Here is a 25,630-nt window from a genome sequence, read left to right on the forward strand (position 1 = left end):
ATGTACCCTGTAATTACCACACCACAATTAAAGGCTGCTGATTGTTTCATTTTTGTTGAAGTGCTGTGCTATCATTTAAATTTGCCATACAACGTATTTTTTTTTTTAAGTTGAACAGTAGTCAAGCTCAACTGATCATAAGCTGCTGTCAAGCCAGAAGAACCAGAATGAAGTTGCCTCAGTGGACAATGATAGAGCTCTTTGAACAGGCAACTGTGTGAAGCATTACATACCTACTACTGACAGATAATAACGGATAAAGGTCTGGACATTTTCAATGTCTGTCAGTTCTGACTGGTTCTCCATATACACACACACAAAAAAAAGAAGAAATGGTGCCAATTACAGTGAACAGTCATACCTGAATGTATAAATGTGTATAGATAAATATGACCTATGCTTATTCATGAAGTGGTAACTTTTAGCTGTTATTTAGTTTCCAATGTAAGATATAGAAATCACATCCTGTTGAATGAGTCCATCAGGATGATTCCTCCAGATCGGGACTGTGTTCATCCATTTTGCTGATCTAAATGTTTAAAGTCTCTTTATAGTGTAAATTGTTGCAGATCTCCAGATCTCAGCTCGGTAATGTCACATCACAGAGCTTCTATTCATATTGCTACCCATGTTAACTTTGTTTTACATGCTGTTGATGTGATCCCAGTGGTGTACTATAACATTAAAGAAGATCTCCTAAAGGATACTGATGAACAGTCACTATACTTATAGGCTGCGCGCCTCATAAAGGTGCACATTTAGTCGAATGTGACTTTCTTTTCCTTCCTCTGCACTGGACATGGTGCATTCAACTTCCTGGTAGACATCTTAGTGGTGCTTGTGCTATATTGAGATGTAATTCAGTTATCTGGTCACATGACCAGAAACACAGATATTTTTTCCCCCCATCCTATGAACTATATACATAATTGTTATTGTGAACAACACAATGTCTCTGTTGTATTGAAAATGGTGCAAAAATTTAGAAATATCCCTGGTTTGATTCTGTCTGTTTGCTTTTATGTCGCAGGACTGAGGGTGGGATTTAACTGAAAACTCAATAACGCTGAATGTATGTAGTGCCACCGACAAAATGTTTACCAAACCTCCACTCTTTTCATTAATTAAACTTAAATGTGTGTGCTTTTAACAATGTGTGTCTTTTTTCTGTCATAAATGTGAATAAAGCATCAACTTCATATAATTTTTTTAGGGAGTCACATATATTGCAACAAATGGATTTTTTGTTTTGATATGGGATAACGAGAAGTTTCCCGATTTCCATTCAGAAGGTTCCATTTAGACATTGGGAAATTAAAAACCCATAGATATAAAAATGAAAAAAACAACTTTAAGTGTTGTTTCTTCTTGTTGTCGGTGTGACCTGAAGGTTTTCATAAGGAGGTAAAGAACACCTGTGGTGAAAACAAAAGAGAAGAAGGAGGAGGCAGTAATTTGGCATCTGATTTGTCGTGGAAGCTAAACATAAAGGCCTTGCACGAATAAAGATTTTATTTTAGAAAAATCAATAAAATGACGTGGTGAGGTTTTACCAAGAGGGCTGTAAGGAGGTTAAACATTATCTGCCAGCCGTTTCTTGACCACTTTGGCTGTGTGTTTTGGGTTGTTGTTGTGTTGGAAAGTCCATTGTGTGCATTTTGTTTTAATGTAGTTCTCTTTTTTAATGCTCCCAGAGCCAAACTAAATTGTAGTGATGGTGTTTTTAGGGTTCAGTGTCTTTCATCAAATCACAGAATTGGTAGACAAAAGCTTTCCCCTTTTCTCACATGAGCTTTTTCGAAGGCTGGAGGAGCTTTGGTCTTTCTGGGTCGGTGTCTGCTGGAGTGTCTGCCTACTTTTATTTCAACATTTTATGTTTTTAGATTGATTTCCTAGTGATTACCAACAATTTGAACATTGTTTAATTAAAACCAACTGTTATGGCAACTGTGTGTGTAGTACCCGACATCTCCAGCTCCTGTAAGAAGTCTTACAAAGGGCATGGAGCTCTATGGTTTAGTGATCCAGAGGGCTGCACACCCTGGTTCACCAAACCATAGAGCTCTGTGCCCTTTCTAACTTGCTGCAGTATGGGAATTGGTCTAGTTGTTAAATGTAAGACAGTGGCACCATGAAGAAAAGCAAACAAAAATTAATTACATTACTGTTTTTGTTTCACAAGGAATAATGCTTTCCTTATTCTCCCGCTTGATCTGGCTTGTGTACCCACAGCTAATAATGTCATCTGCTAAGAACGTTGCAGATTCTGCCTCTGTTGCATGTTCAACCTAACAATATCCAGTGTTCCAAAAAATGGATTTGGCCAAAGGTGGTCAAAACTATTCCTAAAAGATATCTAGGTCAGGTAGGATGCTCCTTCTGGTCATGATGATCCTCCTTAAACAAACTGAAGTCCACCTCACCGTAGCAGGGGAAGTTGTAGCACCACTGATAAAAGCAGGAGGCTGACCGTTTGGCCAGGCTGACTGCAGTTTTTTCACCAATAGTTCTCTGAGGATGCACAGTTAGGGTTAGCATCTCGGCCGTCGTGAGACATAGAGCCTCAAGTGAGACATTTCTGTAATGGTCTCAGAGAGCCAGATCTATTAACATTTGAACCACAACTCTGTGACCTTCCTAACTCTAACCCTAACCCTAGCGTTAACCCTAACCTAGTTTAACCCTAGTTTTGACCCTAACCCTAAACCTAGTGAAGAGCTAGGTTTAGGTTAGGGGTTAGGGTTAATTTTAGGGTTACAGTTAGGGTTAGGGGTTAGGGTTAGTTTTAGGGTTACAGTTAGGGTTAGGGGTTAGGGTTTCAGTTAGGAAGGTCACAGAGTTGTTGAGACCATTACGGAAATGTCTCACTTGAGGCTCTAAGCCTCACGACGGCCGGGATCCTGACCCTAATGCAGAGCTGGGGATAGCATCTCAGCCGTCATCAATGGGCCACCGCCATTGTTGTCTACATTGCACAGTATTCTAGGTAGTCTTATCAAATATCGGAAGAGGGTATTCTTTTTTGATTGAAAGGATCCAACATAATTTACAAGCAGTTATATAAAATATTATATATTTTCTAGCTATAAAACCTATACACAGAAATACTCCGACTTAAAAATAATATTGTATAGTGTGCCCCCAGCTTAAGTGTGACACACACACACACACACACCATTATAAATAAGGCAAGAAACAAAGATAAAATTCAAACATCTTTATATCAACTCCAGCAAAAATACAAGGTTCTTAACATAGAGATGTATCATTCTTGGGATTACCACAAATAAAGCAAGTATTTCTTTCTAATATACAAAATCAAAATCTTTAAATAGCAACTGTAAAGAATAAACATGTTCAAGTCTCGTATTTGGTGGGTTGTTTTAGATTTTCTGAATTCATTAGCCTACACAGAGTTCTTAAATAACAATAAAAACATGGCAGACCTGTTTTGCATTAACAGATGACCCTCTTGAAAGACATGACATAATAAAAAAACAGTGTTAAAACTGTGTTTTTTTCCTTTGAATACACTAATGTGTGTTACTATTGTGAAAGTAAACAAACTTGACATTATGAGAACATCTGCCTGACAGTCAGTGACAATTAAAAGAAAAAACATAAAACTGCAATAACTCAGAAGCATGACAAGAAAACGGCAAACATTTCATATCCAGGTGAATCACATTTTAATGCATCAGAAGAAAAGGCCATCAGCTTCATTTATGTCACATATACTTTTGAGGCCTTTGTTCTTCCAAAGTGGATTGGGCTGCATTTTTAAAGATCAGGGACATAGTGCTGACTTTTACAGCTACCACACAAAAGTTGCTGAAACTGTGTTTGTGTTACCAAGATTTAACACATGCAGAAGCAGGTAAAACCACCGAGAGCAGAAAACACTGGGTGCAATGGTCAGAGGTGACTGCAGAGGTAAACGGTGATGAACCCCTGATCTAACATGATTCATACAGAGCATGTCTGTTTAAACAACCCAAACCTCGACATCTAATACAACTATAAGAACAATATCATGTTAATGCTCTGGGACAATGGGAATAAAAAATATGAATGCCTCCATTAACATGAGAATTCATGCGAGGCACGCAGACACACACGCACACAGAAAAACTGTGTGGAACGAATAGTTTGCACACACTCCATGAAGCAAAGAGCATTGACCGCCTCTAGGAATTGACAGCTTTTATAACTAGAGGACAGAGTTTCACATTTAGCAACACATTCTATTACATTACATTTTTATAAATAAGGCACCTTGTCACAACAGTCACATATTCACAATGTTGTGATTGGAAGACAGGCTGGAGATACAACCGGCCTACTTACTGTAAAGTAAAACTTTCATTCAAACCTGCCTTCTCTCTGAACATTTAATGCAGTGCATGTTATCATCTATAACAAGTATATACAAAACGGCAAAAAACAAACAGAAGAAAATGATCAACTGATAATTGCATCTAAGCTTGGTGTTTGTTAGCCCAACTTATAAAATGAGGTTTCAAAGGCTGTTGTTATCTCCAGCCATGTCAGAGTGCTGACACAAAAGCTCAACACCAACTACTGCCCGATATCATGTAGGACTCTTCTGTAGTCTTTGAATGCAGAACAGATTTCAAGCAGTCATGCTGCATTTTCATGCAGAGGCTTTACAAAAGCATAAACCTTCCTTGCTGACATATTAACCCCATATTAACCCCCCTTGAAAAAAAGTCTCCTGCAAGTAGTCTGGTGAGTCTACAATTGGTCCTTCTGAGTAAATTCCAGATAAAATCTAAACAATTTTTTCTTTACGTTTTATTTTGCGAGTGATGTCCGGGTACGCTTTGCTGGGGTCTCTGAAAGCTCCTGAGCTCTCTTGCGTGCTGATTTTGCTGCACTACGTGGCAACAAGGCAGCCTGTCTCCTCTTTGCAGGTGCTTTTAATGCTGCACTTCTTGTCATTGTTGGTTCACTAGTATTTGTGACTAGTTTAGCAGATGCAGTTTGTGTTTTCAAGGCTCTTGTAGTCTTTTTTGAAGCATGGCTGGGACTCCCACTCACAGGAACTGCTGCCTCCATCTTTCTCTGGGATCGTGTTAGCACCTGGTCATGTGAAGTTGGAGCCTTAGCCTCCATACTCTGGTGAGGTATTTCACCAACACTCTCACCTGAATTAACTTTAGTTACTGCAGGTTTGTCCACCTCTACTTTTTCTGCTTCAATGTGTTTCTTACTATCAACCTTGCTCTTAGGTGAATCGGCAGGGTTTTGTTCAGATATTTTTAGAGACCCTAGTCGCTGAGAACTTCTCTTTGGCAGTTCGTTTTTACGTGTAACGTTTGATGCTTTACTGCTGCTCTGAGCCTTTACTGTCCTGCCTTGAACAGTATGATTTGCTGATTTTTTCTCAGCCATTGTTTTCCTTTTTTCCATTTTTGTAGCAGACGTTTTTATTTGTTTACTGACAGGTGGGGCTGATTTCCGCTCCTTCAGAGCCGGCCTCAGATTTGATTTAGCAACAGGCTTTGTGGTGGCCAGTCTTTTCATGTTGTTGGTTTTTAAGATTTTAGAGGCCTCTTTCAATCTTTTTGTGGTTTGGTGTACCTGCATCTTCTCTCGGATATTAGAATATTTCCTCAAGATCCTTGCACTAGCTGGATTCCTTGATTTTCCAGAGGTTTTCTGGGACTCACCTATCTGCGCACTGGCTTTTCTAGAGGTGTATGACTTTGCCAAAGTCTGAGTAGCATTAGGAATCTCCCCTCTCTCTTTCCCTTTGACTGGATTTGCCTCTTGTTCCAGTGCTCTTGCAATCAACTTCTGACTCTTGGGGTTGCTCTTTACAGGAGAGGCAATGGCAAACTTCTTCAGATGTTTCTTTAAACGCTCTGCCTGTAGGCTCGGAAACACACCCTGAGAGGTTGCTGATGAGCTTGATGAGCTGTGGAAACAGAGCTGAGTTTCTGATGGAAGACGTGTATTCAACTTCTTGACAATGACAAGGGATTTTGTTTCTGTGGATTCCAAGAACCAACGACAAATACTGCTAAGATCAAAACCTTTCATGAAAAGCATCTGGACTGGTGAGTATTTCTGGTGCTCCACACTCTTTGGTTTCCGTGCCCTGCGTTTGCTCTTCCATATAGCTGCCTGCCTGTCTGATTTGTTTCTGTATTTTACTGCTGGCTGACCTTCTTTGTCCATTTGCACCCAACCCTTTTGCATTTTATCATACTTAATATTTAGATTTGTAATTAGTTGTTGGCTTTCTTCACCAGTCAAAGTCTCAAAGAACCTGTTAGTTGTTTGTTTTGGCTCCTGTCTTGGTGTCATGGTTGGGGTGGGAGAACTGTGTGACACAGATGCAACTGGCACTGAAGGGGACCTCACCTGAGACTTAGTCATTCTCTCTGGCATAATTCTGACAGGAGATGTGTTATCATTCTGCCTTGTAGCTACAGTGAGAGCACTTGTAGAAGGTCCAGCCAATCTTTGTGATCTCAAAGCTAATTTCTTGTTATCTACTGGTGGTGACTGAGTAACAGCCTGGAGGGACATTTCTGCCTTAACGCTCTCTCTTCTTAGAGGCATTCTTGTGGGTCTGTCTGATATGGAAGAACTGCTATCATCTCCATTTGCAGACCTGTCTTCTAACGATGCTACATTTGACTTCTGCTGTAGAGTGACCTCACTTGCTTCTGATTCTGCCTCCTTTCTGGGAACTCGTTTATTTCTTAATGGCATAATCTGTGTTTGCATTTCAGTCTTCACAGTACTAATACTCTCTACTGGACACGTTGATTCACTGCTAGGTTGCTGTTTTTCGTCCCGACTGTCATCTCCTAGAACCTTTGAAGATCTTAGTCTCTGTTTGGCCTGCAATCGTACATCTACTTCCTTTTTTTGTGTTTCATCGGGGGTTAAATCAGGTGACTGAGTATTTTCAACATTTAATTCCACAGTTTCTGGGACCATGTTCTGTTGGGGCTGTTCAGAGACTGTAGGTTCTGGTGACCTGACTTGAGGAGATGTAGTTATAGGGAGTGAATAAGAAAAAGCGAGGGCAGGCACCTCCTCTATAGTTGAAGGAAGAATGGCGGTAGTAGTATGTTTTGGAGATGAAATGGAAGAGCCAGCATCTGAAGTAGGTGGAGTTACTGGAGTTACAGATACATTCTGTCTGGCCGAACGAAGCTGCCTTTTAGACTCTGTATTCCGAGGACAATCAACAGGCTGATCAGAGAGTGGAGACAAACTATCCTGAACTCTCTTTTGCTTCTGAATCAGTTTGGTCCGTGAATGTATTTTTGATACTGGGCTTGATGGTGTGTCAGAAGAGGATTCTGTCACTTGCTGAACTACAGAAGTTGCCTCCTTGGATTTTACAGGTATGTTGGTTTCAGGTAAATTCTCTGAACTTTTGCTTTCAGCGACTGGATCAACTGAAGTACTGTTGGGTGCATTTAGACTACATTTTACTGTTGTTTTGCCAGGTGACATGTTGCTGTTATTTGCTCTACGGCGCAGACTTCTGTCAGAGGACAATATTGGTCTACCATTAAAATAACCCACCACTGTTTCTGTTTGTCTGCACCACTTTGTCTGCAAATTTTGGGAGCCTTTTTTGGTACGCCATGGGGGTAGTTCCTTCAACAGCATTTCAAGAGTCTTTGAGGACACATCATCACTACTACCTTCTGTCTCTAAAGACATAACACTGTCATCTGCTTCAGATGTTTTAATTTCTGTCTCTTTAACCACTAGCTCCTCCTGTGTCCCTGTGATGTTGGCCTTTTCTGTCACTTCAGTTAGGTCATTCTGTATCTGTGGGTCCTCAGGTTGCTCATCTTGCAGTTCCTCTCTTTTATCTTCCTCCATCTTTTCCTCTACTTGATTCACCAGTAACGAGGCACTATTTTGCAGGTGGACTACCTCATTATTGTGCTGTTCATCTGATGGAAGCTTAGGCTCGGCATCTTCTATGGTAACATCATCTAATGGTTCCACTACTGTTTCTGACATCATCTGCTCTGTATTTTCATGTGGGTCCTGCTGATGCTCTGGCTCATTATTTCTCACAGCTTCAAGTGAAGCCTGACCAGCAATTTCTTCACCTTCTGCTGTTATCCCTGAATCAGCAACTGCATCTTCTTCTACCTCAATGTTGCTAACAGATTCTATGTTCACTGCTGGACATGTTAGAGGCGATGGAGGACAAGACTTCCCATTGCTCTTACACTGATCTGTCTGACTAGTTTCAACTATAACATCTACTTTGCTGGCTGCTACCTCTACTATATCTCCTGTTTCTGGCATTACACTGTCACCTGTCTCTTCTGTAGGTGTTTGCTGATTCATTGTCTCCCTGCATGCACCAGCAAAAGGCATATCCACAGGTGGTACACCTTCATGTTTTGAAAGTGTTTGTTTTGGGGTGACCAGTGTGATCAGCTCTGGCATTGGATTAGGGCAGTTGCCCCTTCCAGCCAATGTACGGACAGTTTTTAACTCCCAGACTTCATCCGAATACATGTGTCCTCTGGTGCTCTTTCTGGCATTGCGTCGTGGCTGCATGCCTCGCCGTTTTTCTTTAAAACACTCTGTAATAGGTTTGTCAATAAAAACAATGTCACAGTGGCCAAGATCAGGGTCTACCATACCCCTAAATACAGTGGAGTCCCTGGTCCGTTGTTCAGAAGATGCCCTGGCGGTCTTCCTGGCAGTCCGCACAGAGTCTGAAGGAATGGTCACATGGACTACTTTTGCTGGTGAATCTTTGGCATGCTTGGGAGTCTCACTCTGCATAGTTTCGTGTGTCTGACCTATCTGATTATGTCTTTTCACAGAGGAGCTGAGTCTTGCGCTTTGAGTGTCTGTCCTGTTGGATGAATTGGAGATGCTCTCTCTGACCTCCAACGTGTCAGATTGAGCACAAAGAGAAGCATTGAGCACACATGCCAACTTCTTCCCATCAGTGTTGCTGGTCAGGATTTTCATCTTCAGTGGTGCATGGTCACTATGACGGTTGTTGTCTGCATCTTTAGGACTACCGGAGGGAGTGACCAAAACCTGGTAACTCCCTGACCCAGGGCTGCGAAGATCCAAGGCGGGGCTCCCAGGTACAGATGTTTTCAGAGACACGGCATTCCCTGGACCTTGTTTCGTATTGCTGCTTGGGATTGAGTGGGACACATCCGGGACTCCTGATTTTGGAGTGGATTCACTGGGAATCCTCTCAGGACAAGATTTCTCAGGAGTGACTGTGCCAGATTTCACAGCAGAACAAGCAGTTTCCTGGACACCCGTAGAGGCTTTCGGTGTGTTGGAAAGTGCCTTGACCTCTGTCTGTAGAAAACTAATGGCATCTACTATTTGTCTCTGATGGTGGGGGCACAGTTTGGCCATGAACTGTTCCAGAGTGGAGGTGGACTGCAGGTCTTTAGACTTTGCAACACGGAGATCTGGAGATTCACTAAAGGGGAAAAGAGAACAAAATAAAAATCAGACAATCAAGAATAAGAGACACTGGCATAAACAGAATGTTAGCAGAAAATATCTCATTGTGTCTACACTTTTCAAAAAAGCACAATGCTAAATATTAGTGTGAAACTCACACATTTATTAAAGTGTTTATTCTTGCATATTTATTAGAAGAATAAGTGATTTTTAGAAGTGAACCATTCATCCAGTGAACTTGAACAATTACATTGTAACAGGTAATACAGTTTTCTTCTTTCTTGCAAAAATGCTTTTCTGACAGTGAAAAAAATTATACATGCACAAGACATTTAGTTATGGTGGCCTGTTTAGATAAAGTCCAACACATATTTAACAATTTAACAGCAATTTAAACAGCAAATACAATAGGGGCGAATTCATTGTTTTAAAGACTGGGTGAACTTTACATACAAGTGCTTAATAACTAAAGCCAAATAAACCTCAGGAGAGAAGTCAAGACTGTCAGTATGTAACAATTTTGTTTTGCCAATACAGACTGACAAGCAAATAAAAAGGAAGTGAAATATTTCACTATTACCAATTGTATCCTTAAGTCATGTCAGTGTGGTAGGTCTGTTACAAAATATTCCAATACCTCTGGAGCATTTAAACCATGACACTATTCCAAAATATATTTTTAAATATGAAAACTTTTTTAAACATTTTTGTTGAAAAAAAAAAAAAAAAGCAGACAAAGGAAGTCACGTCTGGTTTCCTGAGGTGACATGTTGAGTAAAGACAAATAGCTTTGCGTACAGCATATACTGCAGAGTGAGGAGGTGGCAGCTGCAAGTTTAGGGTCTGAGGCTCAATAAATAACTTTAAAAGTCTGACAGCTACAAACCAACATTAAATATATACAGAACAAAGCAGTACTTTGACATTGTAAAAATTTAAAGCTGAACTCTGTAACTTCTCTAAATAAATCAAGCAGGTCACTTGATGCAGTTGTTTTCTTATAGAATTGTAAAAGCATTCAAACAAATCTTCCAGTTTTTGTGTGTTAATTAAAAAAATTATGAAAAAAGACAGATTTCAGCTTTAAATCACAAAAGCTACATTACCTATTACTGATGGAAGGCATGAATGCTGCAATGCATGTATAGCAGGTTAATATTAGAAACAGTTCAAGAATGCTACATTAAGCAGTAGTAAAATTAAAGTAGGATGTGCGAGGCACTGACCTGGAAAGAAACATGTTAGCTAAATACCCCATTAGTCAACATCTTACCTGCATTGAGACATTCATCATGTAAGAGTATAAAATTAATAAAAACTGTACTGTAGATGTACTAAGGTATTTTGGCTCTTAACACAAAGTGATTTGTACAGAATGTCAAAAATATCTCAATGTACCTCTTAGTGAGATTTGAAAAATAAATTTCACAGGTTAAAAAAATAACATTTGCTGTGACTACAACCTGAATATTTTTGCTAGGTTTGTTAACTTCACATCCCTGCTTGCAAGGTCAGGGAATAAAGTGGAGTACCTGAATAACTACTGGCAAATGTTTCATCCCTGAGGCTCTCACTTAGCATTGCAGTAAAGAACTGACACAAAGTACATGCCTTTTTCTTCCAGTGAAATAAAATAACCAATCTGACAAGCATAGGCAAACCAAATTACAGCTTAAATGCATATTTCACAAGCACACCAATATGGATGTGTTCATCCAGAAGCGTCCATATACATTAGGAATATAAATGATCTGGCAATAATTTACGTGGGCATTTTCATTGTACATACTCAGTGAAGCCAGACTTCAGAGTCACAGTTATTGTACTTAAAACACTAATGACATTAATACACTAATACCCCACAATTTGTTCCCAGTAAAACATCCCTAAAAATAATCTTAACCATGTACAACCAACGTCAAAATGACACATGGTTTAGTCCAGTCATGCAATGTTTACCCAGTGTCATTCCTGTATATACTGTAAATGTTACATCAAATATACAAAATCTACACATATCTTTATGGACAGGGAGTCATTAAAAGAGCCACATCATTTGCAGTTGCAAAAAGACTTTGGTCCTTACATATATTTACCAATAAAAGATAAAATGTGAGGGTACAGCAGTCTTAAACCATACCCCTTCACTTCTACCATGTATGACAGTTAATTATACATTTCAAGCATTGTACACTTATATTAACACTAAAGTAATCAATGTTTTGATTTCATTAAAGCCATTTACATTCATGGTTACTTAAGCAATAAGAAAATGGATTAATCAAGATTAATCAATAAATACGGCATTAACAAAATAACTCCAAAAAAATCATCCATTGTGAGGTGCAATTAACTACAATGATACAATAAAATATTTACATATTGTTGAACTGTAACATTTTATTTGTCTTACATCAGCTTTACTATTTCTATTAGCTAGTCGCCTTCGCTCACTGAGGGTTTGTGTGCATGACGGATTGCTACATAAAACAACTGTGAGAACATTGGACGGAGATATGGATAATCCAGATGAGGTAGTCGACCATTAGATTTGCTACAAGAAAAAGTGAGGTGCACAATAATATTTTGAACCTAAAGCGCTCTATGCTATCATAATATTAATTAAATTGGGTTAGAAAATCAAGTGTGACCTGGATGATTGTCAGTGCAAGGCCAATTCATTTATGACAGCCAAACAGTGAATGTACTTAGGAGTAAATATATACTTTGAGCAACTGCTTTGTTTTACTTTTCATTTTACAAATATGTGTAATCTTATGCAATTTAAAGTGGTTAAAGGGTAACAAAAAACAATATTTACAAGAAATAAGAGAATCCAAACGAATGAGTAGGTTTACTTTACCTAGGTCTAATATAATGTAACTTAATTGTTAGTGTGTTATTAATGTACACGTTTACAAGTCCCTGGACTATAGTGCTGAATAAAGCCTTACTTAAAATTTTCAATCTACACAATTGCATGTAATACATAACTTCAAATTTTATATTCTGAGTGCTTGAAATTAAATAAAAATTAAATAAATTCTTTTATCATAAAAAAAGCTAAGTAGCAAGGCATTTTCTAAAATCTGTAACTAAACAACTGCAATGTTTGCTGGATTTGTTTAACATGGTATGATTCCATATACACCAGTTTAATGATCTGAGGTAACTGTAAATTGCACAATGAGGTGTCCTAATGGCCAAGGCTGAGAAACATAGCAAAAATGCACTGAAAAAAGGTTTTAGCGATAACTCTTTATATATAGCAACAAAACTGTGATCTAATCTGAGGATGAATTTGAGGGAAACCTGTGGCAAATTAATGAATGCTGAGACAGGTCAAGTTTACAAGGGATTTTTAAAGGATGCAATAATTTAACTTCTTTTCATGATCCATGCAGTACTAAATGTTAATAGTATGATGAAAACTGAGAGTGGTTAATTAAACAAAAGCAGATTCTTAAATGCAAAGCAGCCTTTTACATTCAATTACTCAAGAAACTGGAAATCTTTTTCATTTCATTTTTACTTAATTTAAAAATTAATAAAGTAATAAATCTTAATCTTAATCATGTTGTGGTTACTGCAGGAACAGGTGGGTAATGTATGTAAATATACCAAGTATTCTGTCCTATGGAAATGCCACATTTTTACATTGATAGGAAGAATCAGTGTCACAGAGATATTACATGAACATCTGTATAAGCCCCAAGTCATATAGAACTGAAATGGTCTGAAGGCTACTGGTACTGTAATGCTATTTCTACTATTTAAGGTAGGTTGTGTACACGTCTGAGAGAAAGATATACATACTGTCCTCAAGACATCCTGAAATGTTACCGTTAAAAAGGCTTATTTGGGTATGCTACTGTATTCTTCCCTGTTAGGTGACTCGTGAGGTGATGATTTAGCTGAGCATATCTGTAACTGAGGTATGTCTGTGTGTGTGTGTGTGTGTGTGTGTGTGTGTGTGTGCGTCAATGTATTTTCTTATGGAAACAACAAGTATTGTAGGATCCTGAGTGCAATAAAGGCAATGGAAAAAAAACTATTTTGTCAAAGAGCAGACCAAAACACAGTTTTGGAAAAAAACTGTGAGGGTTGTGAAAAACAAGTAAAAATGGAGTGTGAAATTAAGGATGACAGGTAGTGCTATTTTAACAGACAAGAATAATAAATAAATATTTCATGTATGTTAAATAAATATGTTAGTGTTTTAAATCTAGCCTTGATTTTAGTCATAAAAGTACTTTTATAAACATTTATTATTTGTTAAATAGGTTCAATGATAAATGTTTCTATATTTGCTGGGTCAGCATTAGGTGAGATATATTTCTGCTTGAGCATGTGCCCACTACTAAGAGCAGACACTGAGGGGCGCCACATCCTCAGGCAAGCCTCAATCTAGCTCAGTGTGTTAAGACTAGAATTTCTAGAGCCTCAATTAATTATCATCTCTAAAAACATAATAAATAAAATAAAAATCAGTTAGTAGTATGTTGTAAATTCCTAATAAATTGCAAGCATCTCTTTGAGAATAACGTTTTCAGAATAAATGATCATAAGTATATATATTATTGCATTGATTGTGAGCGTGAGAGTTAATAAAAGAAAATGAATAATGTAAATACATCCATTGAGTGTTTATGGACAACCAATTAGCTACTACCTTTGTTAATAATGATGATGGTTAAAAGGTACACCACTGTTAGTGTGCAATGGATGTATTACTTGGTTGATAAGAGGATTCCATCAGAGACATTATTATTCTCTTCACATGCACTCTCTCGACTCTCTGAAACAGTGTCCTGGAGGTTTTGAGGTTGTTCACTTTTGGGGGACTGTGAAACAGTCTGTTCCTGCACCTGGCTCATCAGCTTCAATTTCTTTTTAGGAGGATGTTTCAAGGTCCCCAGACGCTCTTTAACTTTGTATTCCAGGGTGCTGTGTGGAATGCCGTAGACTGATTGGGCTTTAGACACACTCATTTTCCCACCCATCACAACCACAATAGCTTCCTCCAGGAGCTCAGTGTTATATTGTCGATATCTCCCGCGTTTCTTCCTTGGCTGCTTGTTGCCAAGGTCTGGCTCTGAATCCATGGGGTAGTTTCCTCCCAAGGCTTGGCGGTCAGTTGGAAAAGGCCAGTATTCCTTGTCTGAACCCGAGGCGTTAAATCCTCCATTACTCTTTTTCTGAATCTGCCTGGGTAGAATGGAACAAGGCTTCGTTCCCAGTCCATTCTCACAAAGTGAACCTGAATAATGAGTAGAATCCCAGGTCGGATCTGTTCCTGAGGCCAAAACCCGTACCTGGGGAATCTTGAGGTCAATAGATGATGAATAAGAAAGGCTTGGTTCCCTGCAGGCCTCCTGGAGGTTTCCTTTCTCACTGGCAAGTGACTTTGTCAAAAGTCCAGCAGCTTCCAACAACTTGGGCAAGTCTTTAAGGTGCTCAGTAGCTTCACTGCTGGTTTTAAGTTTTAGTAGGGCCCCAAAATGACTTTTAGAATTCCAGGAACCAGATGCATTTCTGAAAAGGTCAGTGGGGCTGGAACTGTGCTTATGGCTGAGAGGTGATTCTGGGTCGCTCTCCAGATCGGCCTCCTCTTTGATGTGCAGAGAGTATGCAAGCGATGAGGAAGGCCTATAACAGGTGGAGTGGCCGAAATTCTCCCGCCTCCTCCCATCCTGTAGGCTCTTCATAAACAGCCCGACTTGTCCGTCCGCTCTCAAGGATCGCCTGATTGGATGGAAGGAAATTGGGTGTAAGCAGAGCTTGCACAGTGCCCTTTTCTCTTTGACTAAAGGATGGGTTGGGAAGGGGAGGATGTTGGCCACTCCTTTATTATATGACCTTGCTTTGGTAACATCACTCAGTTTATGCGAGTGTGTGTGTGTTTTTTTTTTAAGAACAAAAAAGGCTCAAGTTTGAAATTGTTTTATTTGCTTGTATGCTGTGATATTTGTTTACAAATTTTGCATGAACATAAGAAAAAGGAAACAAAAGAGAAAGGGGAAAGAAACAACAAAAATAAAAGCAAATAAAAGGCACTTACTGGAATACACACAAGTCTTAGTATTCCTGTGGCTCAAAAAGCAAAGCCAGGAGGAGGGATTATTTGTCACTGAGTGAGTGAGCTTTGCATGTATATGTGAAGCAAGGCACAATAATAATGCCATACAAGATGACTAATGCAAAAAAGCTCTTGACATTTTGTGTGTGACGTTACCACTGAACAAGCACAGCAATAAAAGAGTAAGCCAGCAAAGGGTTGTTGTGCGTATCAAAATCAAAACCTTACTGACACGAAAATACATATTTCATTTGCAACTAGCTGATGGATCAAAATATTTCTGACAATGTTCTATTTAAATGTATACTATCTGCTCCCCATTTTATGCGTTAATCTCATATTTGTATAGTATATGTATATGGAATTGGCTAAAGGTAAAATATACTGAATGTCAAGATGCTGTCTGCATCAGTACCTTTACATTTCAAAGCATCTAGCACATTCTTGGCTTAATTTGAGGGCTCACTGCTACATTACTACACAGCACAATTAACTTAGATAATCTTTTTAACTGAGAATGGAGTGCATGCTCTTTCAAAGTCAGGTGGATCCATGATCAATACAATTCTCAAGGCAGCAAAAGGATGAGAATCCAAAGCCACATTGATCAGATTTTAATCCAAATAAAAATGTTTCAAATTCAGGATAGTTATACCCATATAAAAAAACAAATCAAATGTTATCAAAGCAATCAAAAACAGAACCAAACAAAACAAATTAATAAACCCTACTCTAAATGTTTGCCCATGTAAATAAGCTGTTAGTTTTGAGAATCTTGAGTCTTCAAAACTCTATGTGTTGTCAGCTTCATTTAGGTAAGGTAGCCTCATTCTCAGAGAGAAGTTTCAGATGGTTTAACTCTCCTTTTAAGATCTGCTGATACCTTAAAATATCAGAAACCAGAAACAAGGCCAAGCTAACAGAGCACCTTCAAGCCACACAAGCTCAAAAACTAACAAGACTGCTAATGCAGCCCGAAACCGGCAAAAAATGAGGAGGTAGCGGTATTATTTTAAAATCTGCAAATAATTTACATTGCATATTACAAGCCGCCTCCTCTAGGTTGTGTGGGAGTGGAGCTTAAAATCAGTCAAGATGCACAAACGCATGAGGGAAACAGAAAAATCTGTTTGCCAAATCATATCACATTCTTCAAAAGCATTACAGCTTTGGGACTAGAACCCAAAAGAGAAAGAAAATTTTCTTACCCTTTCAGCATGGATGTGGCGGGAGAAAGGCAGGAACTATGGACAGGCAGGCTGCTGCTATTGCGATTCTTTTTAATGGATAAATCAAGGACTCCATCTGTGAAATAGAAGGCAGGAAAACTCTGTCCATTACAGAACTTTTGCACTAGTTATAGGTCTTCACAGTCTCTAAGCTTAATCTAAATAAAGAACTGTGTTATAGATGTATTTCACACTACCTTGTTCTTTGGGCTCTGCCAGGTACTTCTTGATGGTAAGGTCAAGAGGAGCATCCTGGTCAGCCATAAGGAGCTTGCTTAGGACGGGATTCTGGTTGTGTGCTGGACCAGCCACGGTGGCAGCAGGGCTGGTAGGAGGAGGAGGGGCCCCTGAGAGCAATGGTGGGGTCGGCAAGCTTTGGTCAGAGTGCTGGGAATCTGAGGGACTGTCCTGAGGGGAGCTGGCTTTTGAGGTATATTCGGCAGCAAACTGTCTGATCATTCTCTGAAGAATCTCTCGAGCCACTACTGGAATGTGTGGGTCTGAGAAATTTGGCACATCTGCAAGGAAAATAATGTATAAGTAAAAACTGTGCAGTCTGCATTCCTTTACTGACACAAGCAAACTTTCAAATTGTGCTCTAAGAATATTTAATCAGTAAAAGGTTTGTAGCTGCAGTACTATTTTTGATTAATGTGGAGAAAAAAGTCCACCAATCCACTAAGAATCTAAGACTCACCGTTTCTGCTGAGGACTGCACTGAGAAATTCCTCAGCTTGTTTCTCTAGTCTGTTGATTGAGATCTGATCTTTTACCAGGAGAGGTTTGGTTGTATCCTCAAAGCCTTCGTTTAAGCCAATTAGGTGTTCCTGTCAAGGCACAGAAATGAAATTCAGGCTTATACACTGAAAAAATAAGACTTCTTTTTTTCAGATGAGTAATAAAGCAACAACATATTCTACTTGGAAAATATTATGGGTATCTGGTTTCTGATTGTAATCACAGCTCTTTTGTATGTATATATATGTGTATACATTTGTTTCACTTATAACTTAACATAAATATGACAACCAAAATGTCAAAGAAGGTAGGAAATCTTACTTTTACTTTGTCTCTTTGCAAACAGCAGAACAGGCAGTTTTCATCAAATGACCAATCAGACACTGCTATAGGCTCAAGGTCTGTGAACACAAAACAGATGACAAGAAATGAAATTCAGTTGTTTAAAAAAAATCCTGGGTTATTCATTTTCATAGCAATATGACTGTGGTTCTAGAGTTTAATATATATATATTTTGATTTTAGAACAATTTATTTTGAAAAGATTTGACACTATGGGACAAGTACGATAAATAATGAAGCAGAGAAGAAAAAATTGCTTTCAGTGCACATTGTGCATATTGTATTAAGGCTCTGTATTTACAAAGCTTTCATATTGTTAGGACTGTTTTAGGACTGCCTCAATTATAATGAAAACCTAAATAATACTTCCTATTGTATCACCAACATAACACATTGCAGCAATATCTATAAGGCACTGTGGACGTTTATCCTACACCATCCAAAATGCCATCTTTATAAGAACACAATCCATGTTTTCTTCCACAGTCAGCGGGGCTGTCCTGAGTGAATGCACAGAGGTACCAGATGGTACAATGAAGCAGCATTGTCATAATAAGCAGAGAGCAGATTACACCACAACTGTCAGTCACACACTTATCTGATACAAGATACTTACCCTTAAATAATTTAAGGTCTTCTATCAGCTCTTGCCCAAACAGACCTTCAAGAATGCTCTCAAAACCTGTGGAAGGATGGAAAATGTATTAAATGTGCAGTTTTCAGAAATGAACATACAACAGCAAGCAAAACATGTTTTGGATACATCTTATGTACTCCTTACTAAAGGCTTGATGCAGAAATTAAAGCAGCAGAATCATTACTCAAAAGTAAATCACTGTTAACAAAAGACTTTCAGCCCAAGGGCCCAAATTAATTTTGTTGTTGTTGCGCCCTGTCTGGGGTACATCAACAAGATGATTTAGATTGACTTTCAATTTCAACTTGACAACTGCTGTGAGCCACCCTTTGCTTCTGTTAAAACACATTATCTGCTTTCACCCCAGGTTTTCACTTCAACAGTAAATATGCACTCCATCCTCCTGTTGCCAAGCAACCAAAGCACCTAAAGAGTTGGGAGTGTCTGTATATTGTAATATAAAAAAGACACCAGTAACAAGACTGCTTGGTGATCATGTTAAGGTATACTACATGATGTTGAGAGATCATGTATTCAATCAAAAGTAAATCTTCATATTTCCATCTGTAAGGATTTGCCAAGCTTTTATATACAAATACTAAGGAAATGCTTTCTATAGATTACTACTGTGACGGTGGTATCCTATAGCAATACAGTCTCAGCTGTCTGAAGGATATAGTCCTGTACGCTGCATATGACTTTACTTAACAGTGCATTAACACAATATGCAATGTCTGCTTTCTGCCGCAGGGTCAGAATAACCCACCCAAAACCACTACATGCGTTAAATCAAGCATTAAAGAGGTCAAAGAGAACATCTGTCTACTGAACTGGACCTTAAACGAGAATGCACATTTCAAATGTGCCAGCCATTAAAAGGCCAAAAGTAATGAGTCAAACCATTTTGACACATAAAACACATATGGCAGATAGTTATTAAAAAGTACATAACACACTATGTACAACACACAACAGAGAAAATATTCAGCCATATTTGAAAATTACCATCACAAGATTAATTGGCTAAATAAATCTGATTTAGTGATCTAACTACATTTTCTAAATAAGTTCTCTCTTAAACTAAACTTCACAAATGATAAAAAAGTAGAGATAAAATCATCAGCCCTTACCATTCACTCTCTTCCAAAACTCACAGCAAAATCAACAAAAGCTGTCATCTGCTAAAATGCCTCATTCTGCATCTCCACAGATCCCCACCCACTTTTCGGCAGTCAAACATAAAGAGAGGAGGGGGATGAAGTAGTGAAGCACAGCCTTGCCTATAGCTGCAGTGCAAGCCTGTTTCTGGGTTAGTGCACAGGACTTCAGCTGAAGCTATCCAATCCTATTTCTGAAATATTTCAGAGGCATGAGAGGAAAAGTAGGTCATCCCACTTTCGTTTGACAGAGCAGCACCATGACATCAAACTACTCTTCAGGAATTATGTTTAGGGCATTTAAAAATGTGTCATACTATAAACCATGACTTTGCTCGCAGGAAAGTATAATGTTGCCTCTGAGCACTATATGGCATAAGAGTTAATGAAAAGAACCCACACACACACCCCAACCATTTTGGGACCAACAACTTTAGAAGAGCAAGCTGCCTACATGTGCCAGGAATAAAATATTGATAGCATGCAGAATCATAATGTAAGCTCTAAAAAATAAATGAGCGTATGAAAAACTAAATAATGGAAAAAATATAAACAAAATAAAAAAACAAACAAGTCAGTATATTTTGTGCTTACATCCAATCCTTTGTTTGGCTGCAAAACATCAATGTTCTGCTTTCAAGGTGCCTCTCTAATGTCAAGGAACATTTACCTAATAATTAGCCTGAAGCAGGAATTAGGCCACCATTAAGCTGCTGCTCTACACATATCTGGTTGGTTGTATGGTGATCAGATAGCCTCAAGACACAAGAGATACCAGGTAATAATGACATAAACAATGAAAAGGAGTCCAGTATTATCTGCCACCAGTCCTAACATCTGATAAAATTAAAATATAACAAGGACAAATAGAAAAAACACTGCAGACAAAGATAAAAGGGTAACAGGGTTGACAATCTTCATCTACTGCAAAAATGGAGGAAACACACCTATAAGCCTAACTGCTTTGACCACATACCATTAAGCCTAATTAGAAAATATACATTTGTGATGGAGTATATCTTTTATTTGTGATTTTTTGTTTACAACTAGTGTGCCATTTAGTCATCTCGCTCTATGCAAGGAGAATGATTCAGATATTGCTGCTATTTCAAACACTTGCTAGCTTGTCTTTTGTTTACTAGTAATTCATCCAACTCTTGCCTTCAAACAATTTATACCCAAGTGATGGCATAGCTTTATTTACAGGTCTGCTTAAATTAAAAATGTCATATTGGTATGTGATTATGCATATGTACCTGCATGAACAACCAGCTGTTTCAAATTGATTGGTAAGAGTTCTTCCTTGCTAAGCGAAATTTGTATTTACATACACATGCATTTTAGTCAAAATGTGGGATTTGAGTAGGTTTTTAGTACTACCTATATGTCCTACCCATACAATTCATATATAACAAATAGATGGAGTCTTAAAACTACCTAGCACAGCAAAAAGCAACATAAAGAGGATAAAAGCGACCATTTTAGATAACATAAGAAAATATGTATCATACGCACACCTTGACGATAAAATTCTCTAGGTGTTTTCATGGAGCTTATGTATTCTTATGGTGAGCAGCAGCACTGACCAATCTGCCTTAGCCTTCTTCTGACCTACATCTTTAGCCAATCTGAGACAGAAAGATTTGGAGTGTGTGACACCCTTGTCCTTTCCACCAGCACTAAAAAGAAATCCTACAGATCTAGGATCAGCTTAACCTCCCTAATTCCTAACCTTAACCTATGCTCTACATCACTGAATTTAACATGTGTGATAAACCCTGCTTTACTGCTTATTTCTGGCATTATGTATAAGTATTACAAGAGGGTCAACTTTCTTTTATAACAAAGTACACCATCCATGAGCAACACAAACGTTTGCATGCTTATTGCAGGTTAAATAAAAAAAATGTGTGGACTGTGCAAATCAGGTTTTTTATTCCTAACGTGTCATTAAATTGATATATATCAATAGTAGGATACCTTTCCAAACTGGTCAATTCTAAACACAAATTTATAAATGCTGGTGCACTGAACACATAACCCAACCAATTCTCTGCAACCCTATAGACATTAATAAACCAGGAGAAAAGTTTTACCCAACCAACCACACATTTTTGTTAGTTGACTACAACATTTTCTGACAGAATGTCTGCTTCTTTGTTGGCAGCAAGAGGACAAAGAGGATATATTATGAAATACCAGTAGGAATTTTTAGGGTGTTGAACGTTAGTTCCCACTTCTATAGCTGTTTATCCTGAAACTGATGACCTAATTAAAAATCTAGATCAACATTTTTATTTTACACATCACAATATAGTTCTTTGTAAAATGCACAAATATAAATACTTAACATGAGGATAGCAAATTCTGGTAGATGACCCACCCTTCTAACTGCTGCTCTAGTGCAGAGGGTGTACAGTGCTGCATCAACCCCCACTCGGCCCATCCCCCACTACTGTACACATACTATCTCTGAAGGAGTGACCACAAGCTCACAGAACAAGACTTCGCCTTAGCTCAAATCTGTATGAATAATCTATGCTAAAGCTGCCACTTCTGGCCTCAGCTTCCACATGAAGAAATTTGTCAGCAATTAATTATTGTGTTTAAAAACGTTTCAATGCTTGTGATAGCATGATTTTTATATGAAGAGCGATAGTCTTCTCCCTGAGCAACGCTCTTTGAAGATATACGATGGGGCTGGGGACTAAAGGCTGAGGATGCAGTGATGGCAAAGTTGCACAAATTGGTTGAGCTGCTCCACATGACTGTCTACGTTCCAAGTTGGCGCAAAATGAAGAGACCAAGCCAAATACTAAACTTTATAGAGAATATTTACCTGTGCCAACTACTGTTAACAAAAACAGCCATTGGAATATGTCAACAGATAAACAATTGCTTCCATTCTGATTTGTTTATAACTAGCAATATAAAAGCTATAGACAGCAGAAAAAAAGAACTATGTGAATACATAACATGATATGATGCAAACTGACAGTCAAATGGTGTAATGCTACACAAAGCATAACTCTGAATTAAAACCATCAGCCCACTATGGGGTTAGGAAAATATGGAATAAAGGGCGCATGTGTATACACACACACACACACACACACACACAGACTAAACAATTCATTCACAGTCATTAAAACCATTGCTTTAATAACTGTTTTTCAATATTTGCTTGGGCAAATACTTAATCCAACTCACCCACACGTCAAATTATGCAAGCATGAATAACTGACATTCCAGACATTTTCAAACGTTGGCTGGTACTGTTCCAGTCCAAATTTTCCTAAATCCAGACAGAACACACATTTTCAGTGACACAGTTTGCATCTGGGGGCTGACGGACTATAAACACATGTATAGACACACATGCAGACAATTGTTGCTGCTGTTCTATGGGACAATTGCGCTTGTCTCTGCCCTGCAGTTTTACTGCTCACATTAAACACACAAAGACAAAATGTCCATTTCAGCGTCAGTGGGGTGGCGGTGGCGTGCAACTCTCTCCACCAAAAAGCCAAACAAAACTATGTCCTTGTTGTCGTGGACAGAATATGCCATTCTACAACCAGCAGACTGATGCTGTAGTCATGTACTCTGCAGCTTTACAATTATAGCCCAAACACAAGGGACATTTGTCAATCATAGAGGGGGAACAGTCCTAGGTCTACAGCTAGTGACTAGTCAGAAAGCTATCATTCTCTCTCTATTTTCTTTTCAATGACAAGCACACAACCCACCTAGTATTGTTCTCTGTTCTCTAAAATGATTTTGTTCAGGACCACTTCACACAATCCATGTCCCTGTTAAATCTATGAGTTACACTAAGGATACTACGTAAAACTACTATATAAAAGTAGGCAAGTGTCGACAATTATCTGTACTTCAATTAAACTGGTGATTGGCAGTAATTTACTTGGCTGCACTTACTCTTTATCATTTTGAAATTGCCCTAAAAAAGCAAAAGCCAACAAGATACTATATGCCACATAACAAATCTACATGAGTTTTGTAAACCCATACAGTACATGTAATGTATATTTACACATCTTATGATCTGTACGTAGCAGTCCCTTAAAGGGAAATGGATTTAATGTGACATTTTAAGATCACTGCATGAGAAGTAGTGTTCTGTTTTTTTTTTTTAAGTCATCTTAAAATATAAACACAGGTTAAAATTTTTTTTCTGTCTGCCAAAATAATCACAAGGAAATAAATTGTACATATTTATGTCATACCCCAGACCGCCCTAAACATGGACTGACACATTTTTGATTATACTTCTCAAAATTCCAGTTCTTCTCCATCCAGCCTAGCCTGTTACTATGTTACTGTCGCAGGACAAAGGCTGGACTGAAAAATCATCTTCTTCAAATCTCTCTGTCAAATAATGTAAAACTACTTTATCAATATTCTTAGAATACAACAATTACATTGTTAATATAAAAACACATTACTGGGAACTTTAAACCGTACTGGGACTGCATAAAAAACAGAACATTTAATACTAAAGACTTTGGTCATTTTGGTACTTGTCGAATGCCTTATGCTGCTTTTCAAGTGGCATTTAAGTAGGTTCAATATAATTATGGAGGCATAAATATGTGAAGGGGCGTTGTTTACCATTGTAAACACTTACTGTAAAGTAAAGCATCTTTACCTGCCACTATGCATCTAACACACATACACACAAGTTTTTTTTTAATTAACTTCTTTTAGGGGGTAGACCTTTGCATTGCTCTCTCCAAAAAACAAAACAAACCATCATCTCATTTTTATAAAAACTGAACTGTTGCAATTCCTGAGTGCATATATGTTTGTAAATAAACTGTAACATCCCAATTAGAAAAAGACACATCTCTGGATGCACGAGATCCAGAGAGAGGGAATCTAATCATAATAATCTCTTTAAATAAAAACAAAAACTAAAGCTGCAACAGAGGAAAACTTTGCCCTGCTTTACACCTTGGTTGCGATGTGGGACTACTTAAAGTACAGACACAGAAACATAATGCACTTGCAAGTTTCCTAAAAACAGTGTTGATTAAAAATCATTTTAGTAATATGCAAAAAAAGATGGAAACCAGTGACAAATAATGATTTTGACAACTAAACTTTGAGAAGTGTATAGGTGTGTGACCGAAAAGGAAACTCGCACAGCAGTGGCATCTAATCACTTCTGCAAATGTAATTTGAATACAGCCAGTATGCTAGGTACTTAGTGAAAACATCACCTCACTGGTAGCTATATGGTCGCCCTCCCCCATCCAAAATACAGTATCATCACACGGGAACGCGCATAAACGGGTTTTAGCCGACGCGTCACTGTGACACTCCCTTTAAAACAAGCACGGTGCCCTTTAAACAAACTAACGTTACGCCACAGTAGATACCTTAAGTCTACAGTTGAGGCGTATTTGCGACAAAAACACAGTGGGGGTACAAAAAGTGATACAACACGACCACAAACTGCAAAATTAAACTAACTGCTGAGGCTGCCCGCCGTGAGAACGAAACAGTTGAGGACAAAAAAAGTCGCTCGGAGATGCCCTGAGTGAGTGCGGTAATAGATGCTTATTTACACCGATAAAGGTTACACGAAGGCGGAATTCAACTTGCAAAATTGTGCGGCATGTGAATAGCATTATCCTTACCTACACAGTGAATGAGTTTATGTCGCCACGAGTCAAGTTCCTGCCGAAAGCCGAGCCTGTCGATTATGCACTGCTGCCTTTTGCAGCTCGCCATTTTCTTTCGCTCTTCTCTGGCGGGCACCAGCACGGAAGAGGAAGCGCTCTGCTATGTGAACGCGCCCGCCTCCCCGTTGTCGAGGGGGGGGGAATTACTTGATGAGGGAAATGCGCACAGGTCTCAGTGATCAAACCACTCACACAAGGCCAACCAGCAGCAGATTTGGCATTCCAAGTTCCTCCAGGAGCACCAACACGTTGACATTTTTTGGCTTTTAGATTAAGGGTTTATT

The 25,630-nt window shown here is 38.5% G+C and overlaps 1 protein-coding gene across 2 annotated transcripts; it reads right to left on the reverse strand.

Moving 5' to 3' along the window:
* Nucleotides 1-3,665: 3,665 nt before the first annotated feature.
* LOC114446982 (ligand-dependent corepressor) lies at nt 3,666-25,410 on the reverse strand. Of its 2 annotated transcripts, none has more exons than XM_028422926.1 (7): nt 25,302-25,410; nt 18,461-18,526; nt 17,824-17,903; nt 17,462-17,591; nt 16,962-17,282; nt 16,744-16,840; nt 3,666-9,472 (listed from the first exon to the last, which is right to left on the reverse strand). In XM_028422926.1, exons 1-7 carry the CDS (start codon nt 25,393-25,395, stop codon nt 4,816-4,818), a joined length of 5,445 nt encoding a protein of 1,814 aa, XP_028278727.1. In that variant the 5' UTR covers nt 25,396-25,410; the 3' UTR covers nt 3,666-4,815. The 2 variants fall into 2 exon arrangements, with proteins under 2 accessions (XP_028278727.1, XP_028278728.1); XM_028422927.1 differs by lacking the exon at nt 3,666-9,472 and adding an exon at nt 10,219-15,201.
* Between the last annotated feature and the right edge of the window lie 220 nt (nt 25,411-25,630).

The sequence above is a fragment of the Parambassis ranga genome, chromosome 15, assembly GCF_900634625.1.
Source record: "Parambassis ranga chromosome 15, fParRan2.1, whole genome shotgun sequence".
In the NCBI taxonomy this organism is placed as follows: Eukaryota; Metazoa; Chordata; class Actinopteri; family Ambassidae; genus Parambassis; species Parambassis ranga.

Excerpts from the sequence above, each read along its gene's own strand:
- LOC114446982 (XM_028422926.1), bottom strand. The coding sequence starts at position 25,395 with ATGGCGAGCTGCAAAAGGCAGCAGTGCATAATCGACAGGCTCGGCTTT. Across the intron at positions 17,283-17,461 it reads TGCAGTCCTCAGCAGAAACG|ATGTGCCAAATTTCTCAGAC; the intron begins GTGAGTCTTAGA and ends TTTTCCTTGCAG. Across the intron at positions 9,473-16,743 it reads GCCACATCCATGCTGAAAGG|TGAATCTCCAGATCTCCGTG; the intron begins GTAAGAAAATTT and ends TTTCCCCTTTAG.